The following is a 16,349-nucleotide window of genomic DNA, read 5'->3' as shown; positions in this document are numbered from 1 at the left end:
ATAATGTTATAACAAACATCAATGTATTTCTAACTTGGATAAAGCTATTGTCCTGTGTGGTTATACAAATGTAATGCAGTAAATTCTGATCAATTGGAAGATTGGAAAACATAACTATGCTGCGGTAATATATTTATTCTGTAAATGTTTATTTTAATATTTGAAAATGTTTTGTCATACAGTATAATGCAATAAATTGCTGGTTAACCCGCAGCAGGTGGTGCAAATGCACCCACTGTTTAAAGAAAAAATGGTTTAATTCTCAAAACAGCGTTTGGTGATTCATTTTCCAGAACAGCTTGGACCTGAAAAATGTGTGTTCTATGATGGGTTTATATTAATTCACTTGCCTCCATATTATTCCTATCACAGCTTATTCACAGAGACATGAATGCTGAATACACCATGTAATTTAAGCCCACCCAAATCAATGAATAATGTGTTAAAGTGCATAATCATTGATGGGGTGAAGTCTCGCGTATCAGCATTGTCTTCTGGGTCTAGGTTGCTCCCATTAGGAGTCCCCACAGCGGACTATCCGTCTTCATATTTCTCTGTCCTCTACACCTGACTCTTTCAAATCAACCACTTGCATGTCTTGCTTCACCAAATCCATAAACCTCCTTGACCTTCCACTTTTTATCGTGCCTGGTGGCTCCATCCTCAGCATTCTTCTACTGATATACCCCATACACCATGAATTTGATATATAATACAATCAGACTAAATGTTTCATATCACTGTAGATAGATAGATAACATAATTATATTTAGCATTTTTCGAATTACAGCAATACAATTATTTTCAATTATTTTTAAGAAGCGCTGAGAAGCTCTGCTAGCCTCCTTGTCGATTCTCTGCAGTGAAGCGCGCACACTTTAACACGTCTCCTAACACGTGAGTTTGCAGTAGCCACGCCCTTAAGTTCCCCTACTCACGTGTACACGTGGACTTTTGCTCCTCATTGGCAGAAGTCAGACCCCCTCCACCACCACCAACCCCCGAAGGGCAGCACGTGGACCACGACATCTTTCACTTGTTCATCAGCGCCTGTGATTTGACTGATAGATTTGACTGATAGCAGGAGCGACAGTCGCTCCATTTTCTGCTTATGTAAATTCTCCATTGACGCTAACTGAAATAACGGATGACATCATACACTCAAACACGTGGTACTGCTCAGCAGGGGCGCCGTTAGGGGGGGGGGGGGGTGTGTGCAGAGTATGCCAGGCATATGGGCCCAAGAGAACGCTAGGGGGCCCCACAACCATCAATTAAAATTTTTCCAATTATTATTTTTTTTTAATCGTAAATACACACATATATTTTAAATAATAACACTGTGGTGAAATAAAATGAATTCCCTGTAAATAAAATTAAACTATATTAACTTTATTTTTAATAATATAACATTGTATATATATATATATATATATATATATATATATATATATATATATATATATATATATATATATATATATATGTGTGGGGGCCCAAAATTTTGTCTTGCATACCCCTCTTAAAACTGTTAATTGCGCCCCTGCTGCTCAGAAAACGCACCCGGACCCGTCTGTATGTGAATGTCATTCATTGTACACGGAGCTTTCGGTTGTTCATCGCCTGTCACTTTACTCAACTCCACGTGCTTTGTTACGCAGCAATACCATTGCGTCACTCACGTCGGAGATTGGTGCATTCCTATTGGCCTCTGTAGATGTCGCTCAGCAGCAGAGATTCCCAGCTCCCACATGAAACTAACGGGTGCGTTAACGGAGTATAAGTTTAACACAGGAGACAAACCGGTCAGTGTCCAACAGATTACAGGAACACTGCAGAACAGCGCCACCTCAAGGTTAGTATGAATACTGTTCATCGTGTTTTTCACCATTTCATTTTTATCATCTGTTGCAGATCGGGTCGTTTTTGTGCTTCTAGTTGATTAATTGAATATTTTTGAGCAGGATATCTATGTGTGTGTGCGCGCGTGTGTGTGTTTGTGTGTGTGTGTGTCAGAATTTCAGTCTTTTCCTTTTCAGGCCAAGCTGTAGTATTACGTAAGAGGTGAGGACCGGATTGAGTTGTTTTGCTGCTATCTTGCTGCATGGGCAAACTATATCCTGCACACTGAAGTAAAGGAGAAACGCCTGAGTATCTACAGGAAGAAGTAAGTCGATACCCTTTTCCAATAGAAGCCCCCATTTCCCCATCTTACCTGGATAATGTTTTGGCATGAAGGATGCATTGATGCAGCAGTGAGTGGGGCAACATCACTTATTTAGTATAGGCTGGATCTGAAAAAGCATTTAGACCAACTCTTAAAGTCAGATAGATCCAAACTTTAGACCAGACACAAGTTAACGGTGGGACTTTCATAGGCGCAGATGTCACTGATATGAACCTGCCATCCACTTTATTAGGAAAACCTGCTTATACATACATACAGTTATCTAATATGTCATGTGGCAACAGTGCAGTGCAAAAAATATCATGTAGATACATACAGGTGACTCACTTCAGTTAATGTTTACATAAAACATCTTAATTAAGAAAAGTGTCTTGGATTATGGCATATACAGTGTTGTGCATACTTTTAAGGTACGTGTGTTTCACCTGAGTCTTTCGCAGAACTGCAGCGATACCAATGATTATTCTTTTTTTTACATTTACCTATTAACTGTTCAGAGAAGTCTGGCCAGAAGTGGTCTTGGAAGAATTGTGGTAAAAAAAAAAGCGCCATATTGTACCTCTGATATTTAATTTGATTTCTCTTTTGTTTATTTACTTTTTATTTTGCAAATGATAAAAATAGACTAATAATACTTCCATTGAAGGCATTTTTAATTTACACTAGGGCTGCAACTTTATTTTATTCGATTATTATATTTTTAAATTAGATGTGTTGCTTTACTATAACTATATAAAACCATAATTCAGGGTATTTATGTATAAAAGTGTACTTTAAAATATGCAAAAGCCACATATTGAGTTTTGACTTTCTTTAATTTTAACATTTTAAAGCTTATAGTGGCTGCTTGTTGAGTGCATGTTGGATTTCACCTTTGAACAAATTCACCCATTCTGGGTTGTTTCTTACTTTCTGTACCAATGCAAAAAACAGCATTTGACTATGCAAGGTGAAGCAATTTGTGTAAATCAATATGATTAGAACCTCATCAAACTTTATCAGGTTGGATGGGGATGATCTCTCCAGAGATGTTCAAGTGTGGGCTCTGGCTGGGCCACTCAAGGACATTCACGGAGTTGTTCCATAGACACTCTCTTGTTATCTTGGCTTTGTGCTTGGGGTCATTGTCCGGTTGAAAGATGAACCGTCGCCCCAGTCTGAGAACCGCTCAGACTGTGCTCTGGAGCAGCTTTTCACCAAGGTAACATTGCTGTACATTGCTGCGTTCGTCTTTCCCTTGATCCTGACTAGTCTCCCAGTTCATGCTACTGAAAAACATCCCCAAGACATGATGCTGCGACCACCATTCTTCATTGTAGCAGATGGTTGTTCTTTTGGAAGGTTCTTTTCTCTTCACAGAGAAATGCTGGAGCATTTTCAGAGTGACCATCAGGTTCTTGGTCACCTTTCTGACTAAGGCCCTTCTCCCCTGATCGCTCAGTTTTGCCGGGCAGCCTGTTCTAGTCAGAGTCCTGGTGGTTCCAAACATTTTCAAATTACGGATGATGGAGGCCACTGTGCTCATTATGACCATCAATGCTGCAGAATTTATATTTGAACCCTTCCACAGATCTGTGCTTTAATACAATCCTGTCTCGGAGGTCTACAGACAATTTCTTGGACTTCATGGCTTGGTTTGTACCAATAGAGAATGGAATAGAGAAACACAGGAAGCTAACAGGCTTTATTAAAAGAAAGGAAAACAGAAATGCATTGGTGTACAAATGCATAAACATTTGCTGAAAACCACAACAGTGACTAATAAATGCAATTGTTTACTGCTTCTGTTATCTGCTGCATTTAGATTTAGTGTTTGTTCGCACTGGTTTAATTGAATCCATCACTGTGTTGTGAGCGAGCTGATTGTGCAACCTGATGTTTGCGAGTCACAACAGAACAGATCCAGTGCGACTGTCCCAAAGTTACAAACACACAGTTTACACAATAGCACTTTATTAAACTTTACCATTATTACATGATGAGGATTATACAGGTTTTTTTTTTTTACCGTGCTGATATTTCACCTTCATCTGTGACACCAGTGTGTTTTCTATTTATGTGCTTGTGCATCACTGTCGTACTTCAATGCAACACAAGCCCAGCTTTGCATAAGTTGCAGGTTTCAGTCTTGTTTGTTGCCTTGGATGACTTGGGATGCAAACTTTTTTCTGCTGACAGTTGACCTGTACTCTACACCATTTTGCAAGTGGCTGTGTTATCTTGCCAACAACTTTACTTGACAACAAAATTTTATTTTTAGATTATTATTGATTTTATCAATTAGTTGTTGCAGCCCTGATTTACAACACTTTTTTTATGAGTGCCTAAAATTTTTGCACATTACTCTATGTTGGTACCAGAAGGGATGGTTTAAGTATTTTAAAAACTTCTGACCTTCTGGAACAGTTAACACAGAATGCTAGAAAAAAAACATTGCACAAGAACAATTATGTCACTATGAACACTTTTTTTTTTTTAAAGAGTTTAGAGGAAAATGAACTGGTTGAGTTGAAAGTTCTAATGAAAGGCTTTGGCAGTAACAGGCTGCCAGTCTTTATAGGACTGAGATGGAGAAATACTATCCAAAGGGTTTGTAGTTCTGTATTAATAATTTCAGAAATACAAAGTGTGTTCAACCATTTAGTTATTCAGCCTACACTTTCCCTGCATTTATAAAGCATGATAATCATATTTGACTGGTTAGTCTCATTATGAAATGTGTGAAAAAAAGTCCTTGTGAAATAAAATCTGTGATATTGAAATAAAAATGTATTCAAATCTGAATGTTTTTGCGATTTATAGTAATCACTTTAGTTTGTTTTATTGCTATTTATTGATTCATTACTGCATTTGCTTGTTTATATCATAGGCATATTAATCTATGAAAATATTGGTGACTAATTTGCTTTCTCCTATCAAAAAAAGGTAAACATATGCTTTCTTTGAGATGTGTAAATCCAGCCAGCTGCATCTTTTTTTATACAGCGGCTCATGCTACATCATGGGGCAGCAGAACATAAACTGAGGAAAGTACGGTTCACTTTCTTCTGCATTCATGAGATCACAGATGCCTGGCAATGATTGGTTATTGTCATTGTGCTTGACCGGGTAGAAAATTATGCCACATATGCCATGGCCAATTTTGCTTTCATGGAGTCTTATGGATGGCTGTGGCATCATTTCATTCACAATGTCCAGACATAAGGGTGACTGCTTTCTTGTGCCATTTGGGAGCCTCCTCCCTCCTAATACATATAAAGACTTATTTGTAAAACCCGATATGTAGTTTTGTGCTTTTATTAAATAACTGCAGGGGGTAATGCATGTGTGAAGGGGTTGAAGTGTTTCTGCAGGGGTAAGAATGTGTGACGGGATTGAAGGTTTGTGTCTGTCAGAAGCTGGCTCATGGTCATGTGGATGCGAGATTCAAATTTTGTTGACATTATAGAATCCACTCTGCCTCTCTTTTTGCCTTCAGTCCCCATAATGCCCAAGGAGCTGAGTTGTGTTGGTAGGTGTGCTGCCCTTCCTGGCAGTAAAAAGGCCAAGGACAAAAGCAACTGCGCCTCCCTGTTGTCCAGAACAAAGGTTCACACAGCGCAGGTCATGGATGGACGGAGTTCTCGCTGCAGTTCTGAGAAAGACTCTGGATACTCGGGTGAGACACACGTGTTACACATTTGTTTCAGGAAATAATCTGAGCAGTAATATTAAATGAGACACAAGCTGTCATCTCAAGTCTAAAATATATTTTAAATGGTCATACAGCTAAATTAGGAAGTACAGACACTCAAAACCACATTACACTCTGTCTCTACATGCAAACATTGGCAGGAAAAAGCAGTATGCATTCAGTGGTTAAGAAGCTGGCACTCAAAGTTACCGTAAAGTGTCAATCAGGATTTAGTTATGAATATATCCCAACTTTTAATTATATAGAACCATTCAGTCTTTAAAATATGGAAAGAACATGGCACCACTGCAAGGGCATTGTAATGCTTTTTGCCAAAATTCAGTAACTTTGTTGGTTAATGGAAACCATCGATTCAATTCATTTTAATTGTATAGTGCTTTTTACAGTGGACATTCTCCCAAAAGCAGTTGTACAGAGATAAAAGGCTTATGAACTTAGAGTTTAGAATTTAGTGCCTATAAGTGTAACCCTTATACGTTTTTTCCACATGAGAAAGCCAGTGGTGACCGTAGCAAGGAAAAACTTCCTTAGATGGTGAAAGGAAGAAACTTAGAGAGGAACCAGACTCAAAAGGGACTCATCCTCATCAGAGTGGCACCTAATGTCCATATATAATAGTTTTATTATTGTTAAGGTTTGGTGTTCAGTGATGCAAAATATTCATTCAAGCTGCGGTCCTAAGCCATTGTAGCAGACTGTTTATATTAATTGCAGCCTAAGTGCAGCCCCAAGGGTGCTGAAGAGATCCATAGCTCGGACAGGAGCAGTTTTCTTAAAGGAACATAGTACAGACACAAAGCTGGCTTTTTATGGTAATTTGGTAAAAAGAATGCCATTTAAAAGAAATGTACATGAAATCTTATTTGGTAGACCAAAATAAGACTAAAATCAACACAGGACTACATTTAGTGAAAACCGAATCCTGATCATGACCTTAATAACACTATCCTTACAGTGAAGCCTGGTAGTGATAGTGCCATGTTGTATAGATGCTTTTGATCTTAAGGGACTAAGAGAGTATGGATGTTGCCATATACAGTGCAATCCTAGAAGAAAAAACAATGTTAATTTTGTTGTGTAAATCAAAAAGTCTTAAATCTTAATTTTAATTAAGTCTTAAGTACTGTTTCTAACCAAGGAATTTTTTGTATATGTTTCAGGCAGTCCATTGGAGGATAGTTTAGCGCTAAATTAATTGTTACATGCTACTCATTTGTGATTATATTGTCTATAATCAACTCTTGCAGCTGTTTATTATCATGTATTACTAAATTAGTTTCTTTTTCAAGTGATTTAATTCTTATGTCACTAGGATTTCACAGAATTTTAATTGACAGCTGTTTACTGTAAAAAAAAAAAGCAATTTTAAAACTGAGATAATTAATCATAGCTGTTGCACTAGCCTTGGGAATAGCTGAAAATAACAATAACAACAACAACAACAACAAAAAAATTGGCATCGAGAAATTTTTTTTTTAACAAAGATTCTGCAGAATCTGTAATAATTTAATTTTAAAAGGTTTTGTTAAGAAAAAAACATGCAAGCCAACCTGATACAGGGTAGCTCAGCTTTAAAGTGATACAGGTGAACTGTCTTTCCTCTCTGAGATCAGATATACCATCTGTAATAGAACAAGATGGAAATAATAATAATAATAATAAAAAAACAAGAATAGAATTTTAACTACAAACATTGGTGTCTAAAAATGCCACTGTTACACGTTCCAAAATCAGGTAAAAGAAAAAACTGAAATGAAGTGGATTTTAAATATAAATGAGAGGATATGGTAGGATAGATGTCATTCTTGTTGTGTCAGTGTTGGAACAACAGGCACATTTTGACTTTTGATCTAGTTTTATTGTTATTAGATTGAACGTTTCAGCTATTAATGTATAATATACTTGGGTTACTTTGACTGTTACTGCCAATGTGGTTGCAATAGAACAACTAAAATCAAAAAACATAAAATTGTACTGTGTTGAATTTTAGTAAAGATGTTAAAAATTAAACAAGTAAAAAAAAAAAAAAGGGATGGAACCACTGGTGTACTAAAGCTTATCAGTCTACCATCTAGTGGATGTAGTTTTATGACTTTGGCTTGCATGGCTAAGCTTTATTTGATGATTAACATAATGTATATTAGTAGCAGCTGAATGAAATTTGAAGTTTGCAGGAGTCTTATGTCTGGTGATGTAAAGAGAAATGAGTCCAGTATAATTAGGAGGAACTGCAGAAATGACCATGAAAGTTTGGAAAAGCATCACAATCTGACTATTATACCTAAAGAAATAAAGGACTAAAATTCTTTTTTTTTTTTTTTTTACTTTTATTAGCCTGTCAATACACTGACAATTTAAAAATGCTTGATGACTGAAAATATTTTAATTCATGATATTTTCGTTATATCTCCTCCAAAGATGCTGGATCTGACTATCAACAGACAGATGTAGATGATCAACACAGTACTGTGACTGAGCTCAAAGGCTATAAACCTCAGAGTACAGCAGATCAGGGGAGCCACAACCTGGTATCGGGTCAAACTGAGTTCACTCCCATGTTTATCATCAAAAATGTAGTTTTAAAACAGGTGAGGTCAATGTGGAGGATAGAGACACAAGAATACAACTTAACAGTTTTCACTTATTAAAAAAATAACCCAAGAATAATTCCAAGAAGGTGGGACTCTTTGAAAAATGTAAAAAATAAAAAATAAAAAAACAGAATGCTATTATATGTAAATATCATAAACTCATATATTATTTAAAATAGGACATTTAAAACATATGAAATCGTTAAACTAAAGAAAAAATAATTTTTAAGGGGAAAAAAAAGGTAATTTTAATGGACAGGGCCGTGTTTATGACTGTATAGCAGTTCGTATACATATAGAAACTGAAGACATCAGTTGCTGGAGTTTTAAAAGAGAAATGTTTGTCCCATTCATGCCTAATGCTGGATTTTTGCTGCTTAAAAGTTCCAGATCTTTTTTGTCATATATTTTGTTTCATGACATGGCAAATGTTTTTCAGTTGGGTAAAGGACTGGACTGTAGTCAGGCCAGGTCTTCTACCATGAAGCCATGCTGTTGTAATAGATACAGTATGCGGTATAGTATTGTCTTGTACGAATATGCAAGGTGTTCCCAAAAAAAGACATTGTCTGGATGTTGCTCTAAAACCTGTGTATGCTTTACCTTTTTAGCATTGATGAGGTAGTTTGCCAATTCCACAGGCACCCTGTACCATCATAAATGCAGGTATTAGAACTGAACACTGATAACAAACCAGATGGTTTCTCTCCACTTTAGTCCAAAGGGTGCAGCATCCAATCCAATCATGTTACTCACCTGTTGTCAATTAAAGTATTTAGTGGCAAAATGTTCCTCCATTTGTTTATTTTTAGTGACACTTACTTTTCCAGACTTTTGTTGCCCTGGGCCCAATTTTTTGAGACTTGTTACAGGCATTAACCTCAAAATTAAATTTTTTCCCTTAAAATGGTTTCCTCATTTTAAACATTTAGCATGTTTTCTATATTGTATTATGAATAACATATAGGCAGAGGTGGAAAATAAAAAAGTACAAATATTTTATTACTTGTAATGTACTGTACTTAAGTAGATGTTTTTCTGGTATCAGTACTTTACTTCACTATTTATTTCAACTTTTTTCTTTCACTTATACATTTTTTTACACAAATATCTGTACAAAACAGGCTCGTTACTTTAGTTTAAGTCTCTTTGGTAAAATGTCAATATTCTTCTTGTTGCGTGCTGTTTTCAGCCCATCAACAAATTTCCTGTAATTGCGTTTTTTTTTTTTTTTTCAATCTACCACTGGTGTATTTTTTCTGGCTATTACACACCACAGATGTAGGCTTGTTCACAAATATAACAATAAGCAAAACAGAAGGCAACAAGTAGTACTGTATGGGGTTAATGTGGATGAGACAGAGGGAGTCAGCGATGTAAACATGACTAAGAACAGAGACATCTGTTCTTAAAACAAAGACGTCATGAATAAATGTGTGTTGAGTTGAAGGTTTTAATTTCGCCTGTTTAATATCTATTTCTATTTTTTATTAAAAAATAAAAAGTCCGCCATGATGCACATAATTAACCCTCTGAGGTCGACAAATGCGCCAGCACGTTTTGTGGCACTTTTCCTTATAACGCTGAAACAAACTTAAACTGTCTAAAAAAATTACTCTGTCATTATTGATCGTGCAGATTAGAGTAATACATAATTTGATTTAATAAAGGGTCTACTTTTATTTGTATACATTCATAATAACAACAAAACTCGGTGCTTTTGTAAAATAAAGACAACAGACAAGGTGCGTCCTCTGCCGTCTCTGTCATCTCCCTTCACAGACAAATTAATAAAACAACCTGAATCTCACTAAATATTCGACTCACAGATATAATGAATATATGAATAGAAAGCTTGAAATGTCTAGTTTGAAAAATCCCAATCTAAAACCAATATTCTCTGATTATGTAATCCGTATGAAAGTTAGAAGAGGTACAGTTTCTCCGGTATCACCTCAATTACTGTCCGTGTGGAAACATAGCAAAGGTTCCGTTTGGTGTCCTGATGATTTACGTAATTTAAAACACAAATTACTTTAAAACATTTACAAGAATGTAAGTAATATAATTACTTTAAAACATTTACATTTGCATAAAGCATCAATATTTGTCCATGCCCATGTTTGAGTATAAAATACTTGAAAAGTATACATTTTAGGTAAATTTAGAAAAGATAATGTGCGATTAAGATTAATCGTGAGTTAACTCGTGACAATCATGCAATTAATTGTGATAAAATATTTAAATTAAATGACAGCTCAAATATTAATATTTTTTGAGGTCCAGTTACCAGTGTGACACTAAAACAGGTAGTAGTAATGGCTACTTTACCGTTCTTACTTTACTTACACTTGTACTTTACTTAAGTACATGTCAGAGCCCAAACTTCTTTACTTTAACTTGAGTTAAAAAGTAAAATCAGTACTTGACTTGAGTGAAGCATGTGCACTTTTGCCACCTCTGCATATGGTTTTATGAGACTTGCAAATCATTGCATTCTGTTTTTTATTTTCATTCTACACAGCAATTTAATTATTAAAAAAATTGGGGTTGTATGACTGTGAAGAAGTCATTTTGAAAATCATTATTTCATTTTCTGTTTTTATCTGTGTGAAGACAGGACAGTCAGGACAGAATCAGGTTATCCAGGCATTGTGGGGATCTGAGGGCACTAATGCTCAAAGTAATCTTCTGTTGCTGCAGCAGCCAGGCATAACCACGGTCTCCCCACTCCATGTTCTTACACCACAGCTACAAAGCGCTAAGAGCAAGAACAAAAAGGGCAAAAACACCTACCTTCCCATCCTCAACTCGTATCCCAGGATTGCTCCTAATCTGAGCAAAGAAAAAACAGAAAACCCCCCAGAGGGTTGTTTAGAGGAGCACAGTGTAAGGAAGAGAGTGTGCACTGAAGAAACAAAAGCAGTATCTATCACTACCCAAGTGTCTGAGAAGCATTTAAACAAGCAGCTGCAGAGCCACTTGAACGCTCCCACCAATTCTTTCTTGCATTCACCCTCAGCCAATACTGATGTAGCACAGAGGAGTTCCGAACCTCCAGGACTAAAGATCATGGGCACATCACAAGCCTTCACAAGTCTTAACTCTGTTTCCAGTTCAAATCCCACTTCATCATTTCCATTTTCATCTTCTTGTTCTGAACCTGCAGCACTTTTGCTCAACAACAATAAGGTCCCAGACGCTTCCATTGGCTTGACTCGGCACCGCCGCTTCCTTAACACAGTGGAGATACTGAGTCAGTCAGGACTGCTGGACATTACACTAAGAACACAGGAGTTGCTCCGCCAGAGTGCTGCTACAGAGCAAAATATTGCTCAGCTGCGTCAACATACACATCTGCTGTGCCAGGCTGTCAATGCAGGTTCCAACATGCCCAATTTCGAGAAAATACACAAGGTCATGGTTGAATCTGGTTGCTATCCAAATCTCAGAAGCTTGCTTTTTATGGGAAGTGATGATGGGGAGCTGGAGGCTGACATCAGCTCCAGAATTGATGCCATGATCACCTACAGATGTGGGATTAATGGCTCCAGAGAAGCACCTCCCTCTCCTCTTCTCACTACTGAGCCAGTCAGGGAAGGCAGAGCAGGTCAGGAGGACTCAACATTTGGTATGGAATGGTCAAGAGCCTATGGGAAGCACCCTCCTCACAAAAAGATACTTGTACCTCTAGAGAGCTCAACTTGTGCGGTGGCTGCTGTAGAAACTTACACAGAATAACACAGTCACTGAGTCTAGAAGTGTAAGTAAAAACACAAATTCATACACAAATTCTGACCTTTAAAGTGAAGAAACATTTTCTAGTGGCATGTTTTAGCCATGGTTTAATTTGTAAACCGAACGACCTTGATGACAAACAATACTTTTGTCTTTTCACAGTTTATGGTATCTCAGGGTTTTCACAGGTACTGCATTTCAATTATTTTGAATAATTTTCAGTTCAGTTTGTTTCCAGATTGTAATTCCTATACATCTATTTATTGGAATCATTTCTTTCCTTTGACATAAAATGATACACTCAAGCCTGGACTGGCTATGGGGAGACTCGGAAATTCCTGTGGACTGGCCAGTCTTGTGACTGAAATTTTCCTGTTCACTAACTGGAAATTGCTGTATTTCTTAGAAATGATGTTCTGTCCATATAGTTAAATTCAAACATAATGCTTAGGCTGTATTACTGCAAAAAAAAATAACTTTTACTAAAACAGAAGGCATTTCAACAAGGCTGCAAATATGTTAATTATAGATAGTTTATAATGAAAGCTGAAAGTAGTAGCCAAAGTTGATGATCAGTGACTTCTAGCTATTTAGCAGTTAGCTTGCTCAGAAGGTAGGCTGACAGTTTACAATCAGCTAATAACACAGGGCAAACAGAAAGAAAAAGATAGTTCTCTGTTCTTAGGCGCTTTTTGCTGACAATTTCTTGTTCAATTTATGTTACTGGACATTCTTGCAATAGTTTGTACCATTTCTTTTGACCTTTCATCATCAGTGCATTTTTATTCACACTAGTATTGGGGTGTTTTTTTTTTTCTTCAGTGGTGTTAATTTTCTTTTATGTTATGTTTTGATCTATGCTAATATTAATCTGTGCTGATACATAACCTGCTCTGCATGTGATTTATTTATTTTTTTTGTAAGATTTCAGTTCTAAAGTTATTTTCCTGAATTATGAACCACATAGTAATCATATATGTGATTATAAAAGTCTTAGTATGATTGGTGTTTTATACGGTCATGTATTTTGTTCTATAAATTCCTAAGCTTCTTTTCTCTTTTTGCTGTAAATTTTTAATTTAGTCCCCTGAAAGTTTTTGTATTAAAAACCAAGTATTATGAAAGTATCAAGAATTGTTTTGTGCTATACTTTAGACATTTAAGATTGATGAGATTAATAAATAAATAAAAAATGTAAGACCACAAAAAAAAATATCAGAATTTCAGCTTTCATTTTCTGATGTTTACAGATACATCTTTTAAACATCGTAGATATAGCACCACATTAATTTTAATCACAAAATTTTTAACATTTAATGAAAAAAATATTAAAAAAGTTTAAAAAATAAAAATAAAAAACAGACCATTGGACATTAACAGTACTAGAATTTGTAATGTCATGAAAGAGAAGGAAAACACTGCTTTATTAATAAACATATGTATAATTATTCGATTATTTACAAAGCATATACATTTTTATGATGTGGCAGCAGCAAGGAATGCACTGTGTTGTAAAGACCTCTAGTGGCTAAATCAGAAATGACAAAAAAAAAGAAACAAACAAAACATCCTGCTTAAAAAAACTATCTTTATTCCATCTCTTACAAACTATGCATACATTTAGATTTCAGTTTTGCCTACAGCATCTATGAATGTACATAATGTACACTTCAGTTACTTCATCTCTACTGCGGCTCCGGCACCCTTGGGTTGCGTAGGTTGCTGATGACCTCGGAAAGCATACGGTTGCACAGAGCTGCATAAGGATTTAGACTTACAGCCTGTTGTCTAGCAAACGTGCTTCCCAAAGCTGCTGCCCGCTCAAAGTCAGCCCTTGCCTCATCATCCCTTTGTGTCAGTCTGAGCAATAGGCCACGTTGAACAAGAGCCTGGCAGGCTGTGCGGCCTGTGCCCCTGCTCAGTGAAATGGCCTTTTCCAAGTCTGCGATTGCACCTTTAAAAAAGGTTATACAAATACAAACAGATTACTTAGACTGGGATGAATACAGGTCAAGACAGAATTATAAATAAAAAGATATATATACAAAAAAAATTTACTCATCATGGAGGTGATCATATTTTTAGCTGTTGTGAATTATTTATGTTTTATTTTTTAATATGTTCTAAAATAAAAGTGCCTGGACTATTTCTAAAAATTACAATAAAAATTAGATTTTTTTTTTATTTTGGAGAATTTTTTTATTTTAATGTATTTTTTTAATTTTAATTTTTATTATTTGGGTTTCATAAGAGACTACCGGTAAGTGCTACTAGTAGTATAATTGTTTATAATGTTTACAAAATCTGTTAAATATGTCAGTCAATAAAATATAAGGGTCAAAACACTATTCAGCTAAAAATTAATAAACCTACTGTCAGTATCTCCCTGTAGACGGTTGGCCTGAGCACGATTATTGTAGGCTGAAGCTCTCATGGGAAGTATTTGGATGGCTTGGTTAAAATGACTCAAGGCTGTCTTTAAATCCCCAGATTCAGCAGCAGAAACTCCCTGCAGCTCCAAATTCTTTACCTGCTTTAGCAGATTAGGGTCAAAGGCAGAGTCTGGAGAGAGAAAATCAGTGTTGTATACAAAGAAATTGCTGAAGAAATTCAATTACTACTGATAATTAAATATTGACATAATGCTTCCAAATAATGCTTTTAATTAAAATACAAAATATTGGTTTGTAAATGAAATGAATATGTTTACGGACTTGTAAAATGTTGACATTGTACAACAAACCCTGTACATACCATCGTCTGCAAGTTCTTCCTCTTGGTTTAAACCAGCAATATCTCCAAAAGGGCTTGTAGGATTAAAGATTGTCCAAAGAACTGCTGTATCATGTTCTGATGCCATTGTATTGGTAGCTAGACTGAAAGCGATTCACAATTCCAACAAATGTTTTTATAATACTATGTCATTTTATGAGAGGCGTTCTTTTCCTAATGTTCTCCAGACTTTACTGTAGCCAATCAGAGTAGGGGGTGGAGGCAGGACTTTGAAATCATGCACATCTGTATTTAATTAACTCTGCTAAGCTGCAGGGTGCAGAAACAAAATCACACACCTCTTGAAACAATTTCAACAAGTCTATCTGTTGAATTTAAGCATAATTAACATTTTACAATGATATACTTTAATAAATTAAATAAATACACAAAAAAACAACACCACATACAGTATAGCAGATCTTGTCCTGTATATTTATGAGGTGGGGAATTCATGGACATTATTTCTTTTTGAAAACATCCCACAAATCTTTGATTGGACTGAAATCTCTGGACTTGAGATCTGGACCTTAAATGCTTTATCATATTTCTAAAAAAATTCCTTATTTTATTTTCTTTTTTTGCATTGTGGCTGTTAGCATTATTTTGATGAAAGAGGCCCCAGGCAAATCTGGATGTGTAGTAATTTAACCCAATTATCAGGGTTGCACAAGCCAGTGCACTCTTGGTGCCGGTCCCAAGCCCGGATAAATGGGGAGGGTTGTGTTAGGAAGGGCATCCAGCGTAAAAACGTGCCAAATCGAACATGCTGATTATGAATACGGATGATCCGCTGTGGCGACCCCTAATGGGAGAAGCCGAAAGAAAGTTTATTAGTTAGTTGTTTGAGTAATAAAGAGGGCAATCACTTTTTCACACAAGGCTGCTTGATATAGCATAATAATTAACCAAAAAAATATTTAAAATAATAACATTATAATTTAAAAATTTTTTTGCTCAAATGATAGTTTGTCATATTTAAAAATATATATTTTTTATGCCGCTAAACGCTTAGAATAAAAATAAATTACCCATGCCCAAATTCTAATACATTGAAGATGACAAATGAAGAGAGAAAAAGAATCACCTTTATCTGTCCTTTTAGCCAGTGAGGTGCCAGACATCTGCATATCACTCTGGCATGAATTAACATATATTTACATTGTAAAACCTATTAAATTGAATTATGTATTCAAAGTAGGTCAGTGCTTTCCATTATTATACCAGACCGTCAACAAACTTTGTAGTTTGCACTTGAAACTCATTTGACAGCTTATTAGGAACACTTACCTTGTACGCACACTCATTAGGCACAGCAGAATACTGGCGATTTTAAGCACTTTATCTTCACCGATAGGTTGAGATT

The 16,349-nt window shown here is 35.9% G+C and overlaps 2 protein-coding genes across 10 annotated transcripts; one reads left to right on the top strand and one right to left on the bottom strand.

The window, feature by feature from the left end:
• The first annotated feature begins 1,553 nt into the window (after nt 1-1,553).
• LOC310731730 (CLOCK-interacting pacemaker) lies at nt 1,554-13,338 on the top strand. 9 transcript variants are annotated; one of them, XM_083551554.1, is made up of 5 exons: nt 1,554-1,855; nt 5,114-5,218; nt 5,667-5,846; nt 8,301-8,470; nt 11,090-13,338. In XM_083551554.1, exons 3-5 carry the CDS (start codon nt 5,675-5,677, stop codon nt 12,212-12,214), a joined length of 1,467 nt encoding a protein of 488 aa, XP_083407680.1. In that variant the 5' UTR covers nt 1,554-1,855; nt 5,114-5,218; nt 5,667-5,674; the 3' UTR covers nt 12,215-13,338. The 9 variants fall into 9 exon arrangements, with proteins under 9 accessions (XP_083407680.1, XP_083407673.1, XP_083407681.1 ...); XM_083551547.1 differs by adding an exon at nt 2,040-2,167 and having other exon boundaries at nt 5,114-5,846; XM_083551553.1 differs by lacking the exon at nt 1,554-1,855 and adding an exon at nt 1,870-2,167 and having other exon boundaries at nt 5,174-5,218.
• A 441-nt stretch (nt 13,339-13,779) lies between these two features.
• Nucleotides 13,780-15,179, bottom strand: ttc36 (tetratricopeptide repeat domain 36). The gene is made up of 3 exons (XM_083551546.1): nt 14,966-15,179; nt 14,585-14,773; nt 13,780-14,165 (listed from the first exon to the last, which is right to left on the bottom strand). The coding sequence occupies exons 1-3, from the start codon at nt 15,069-15,071 to the stop codon at nt 13,897-13,899; spliced, it is 564 nt and encodes a 187-aa protein (XP_083407672.1). The 5' UTR covers nt 15,072-15,179; the 3' UTR covers nt 13,780-13,896.
• Nucleotides 15,180-16,349: the final 1,170 nt, after the last annotated feature.

This window comes from Silurus aristotelis, assembly GCF_946808225.1.
Source record: "Silurus aristotelis genome assembly, chromosome: 10".
Classification (NCBI taxonomy): Eukaryota; Metazoa; Chordata; class Actinopteri; order Siluriformes; family Siluridae; genus Silurus; species Silurus aristotelis.
Note: the sequence above shows the minus strand (reverse complement) of the source record. Positions and strands in the feature narration are given on the sequence as shown.

What these genes read in the sequence shown, in the direction of transcription:
- LOC310731730 (XM_083551548.1), top strand. Translation starts at nt 5,594, where the DNA reads ATGGTCATGTGGATGCGAGATTCAAATTTTGTTGACATTATAGAATCC. An exon ending in GAAAGACTCTGGATACTCGG is followed by an intron (nt 5,847 to 8,300) that starts GTGAGACACACG and finishes TCTCCTCCAAAG; the next exon opens with ATGCTGGATCTGACTATCAA. An exon ending in AAAATGTAGTTTTAAAACAG is followed by an intron (nt 8,471 to 11,089) that starts GTGAGGTCAATG and finishes ATCTGTGTGAAG; the next exon opens with ACAGGACAGTCAGGACAGAA.
- ttc36 (XM_083551546.1), bottom strand. Translation starts at nt 15,071, where the DNA reads ATGGCATCAGAACATGATACAGCAGTTCTTTGGACAATCTTTAATCCT. An exon ending in GGAAGAACTTGCAGACGATG is followed by an intron (nt 14,774 to 14,965) that starts GTATGTACAGGG and finishes TTCTCTCTCCAG; the next exon opens with ACTCTGCCTTTGACCCTAAT. An exon ending in TCTACAGGGAGATACTGACA is followed by an intron (nt 14,166 to 14,584) that starts GTAGGTTTATTA and finishes CCTTTTTTAAAG; the next exon opens with GTGCAATCGCAGACTTGGAA.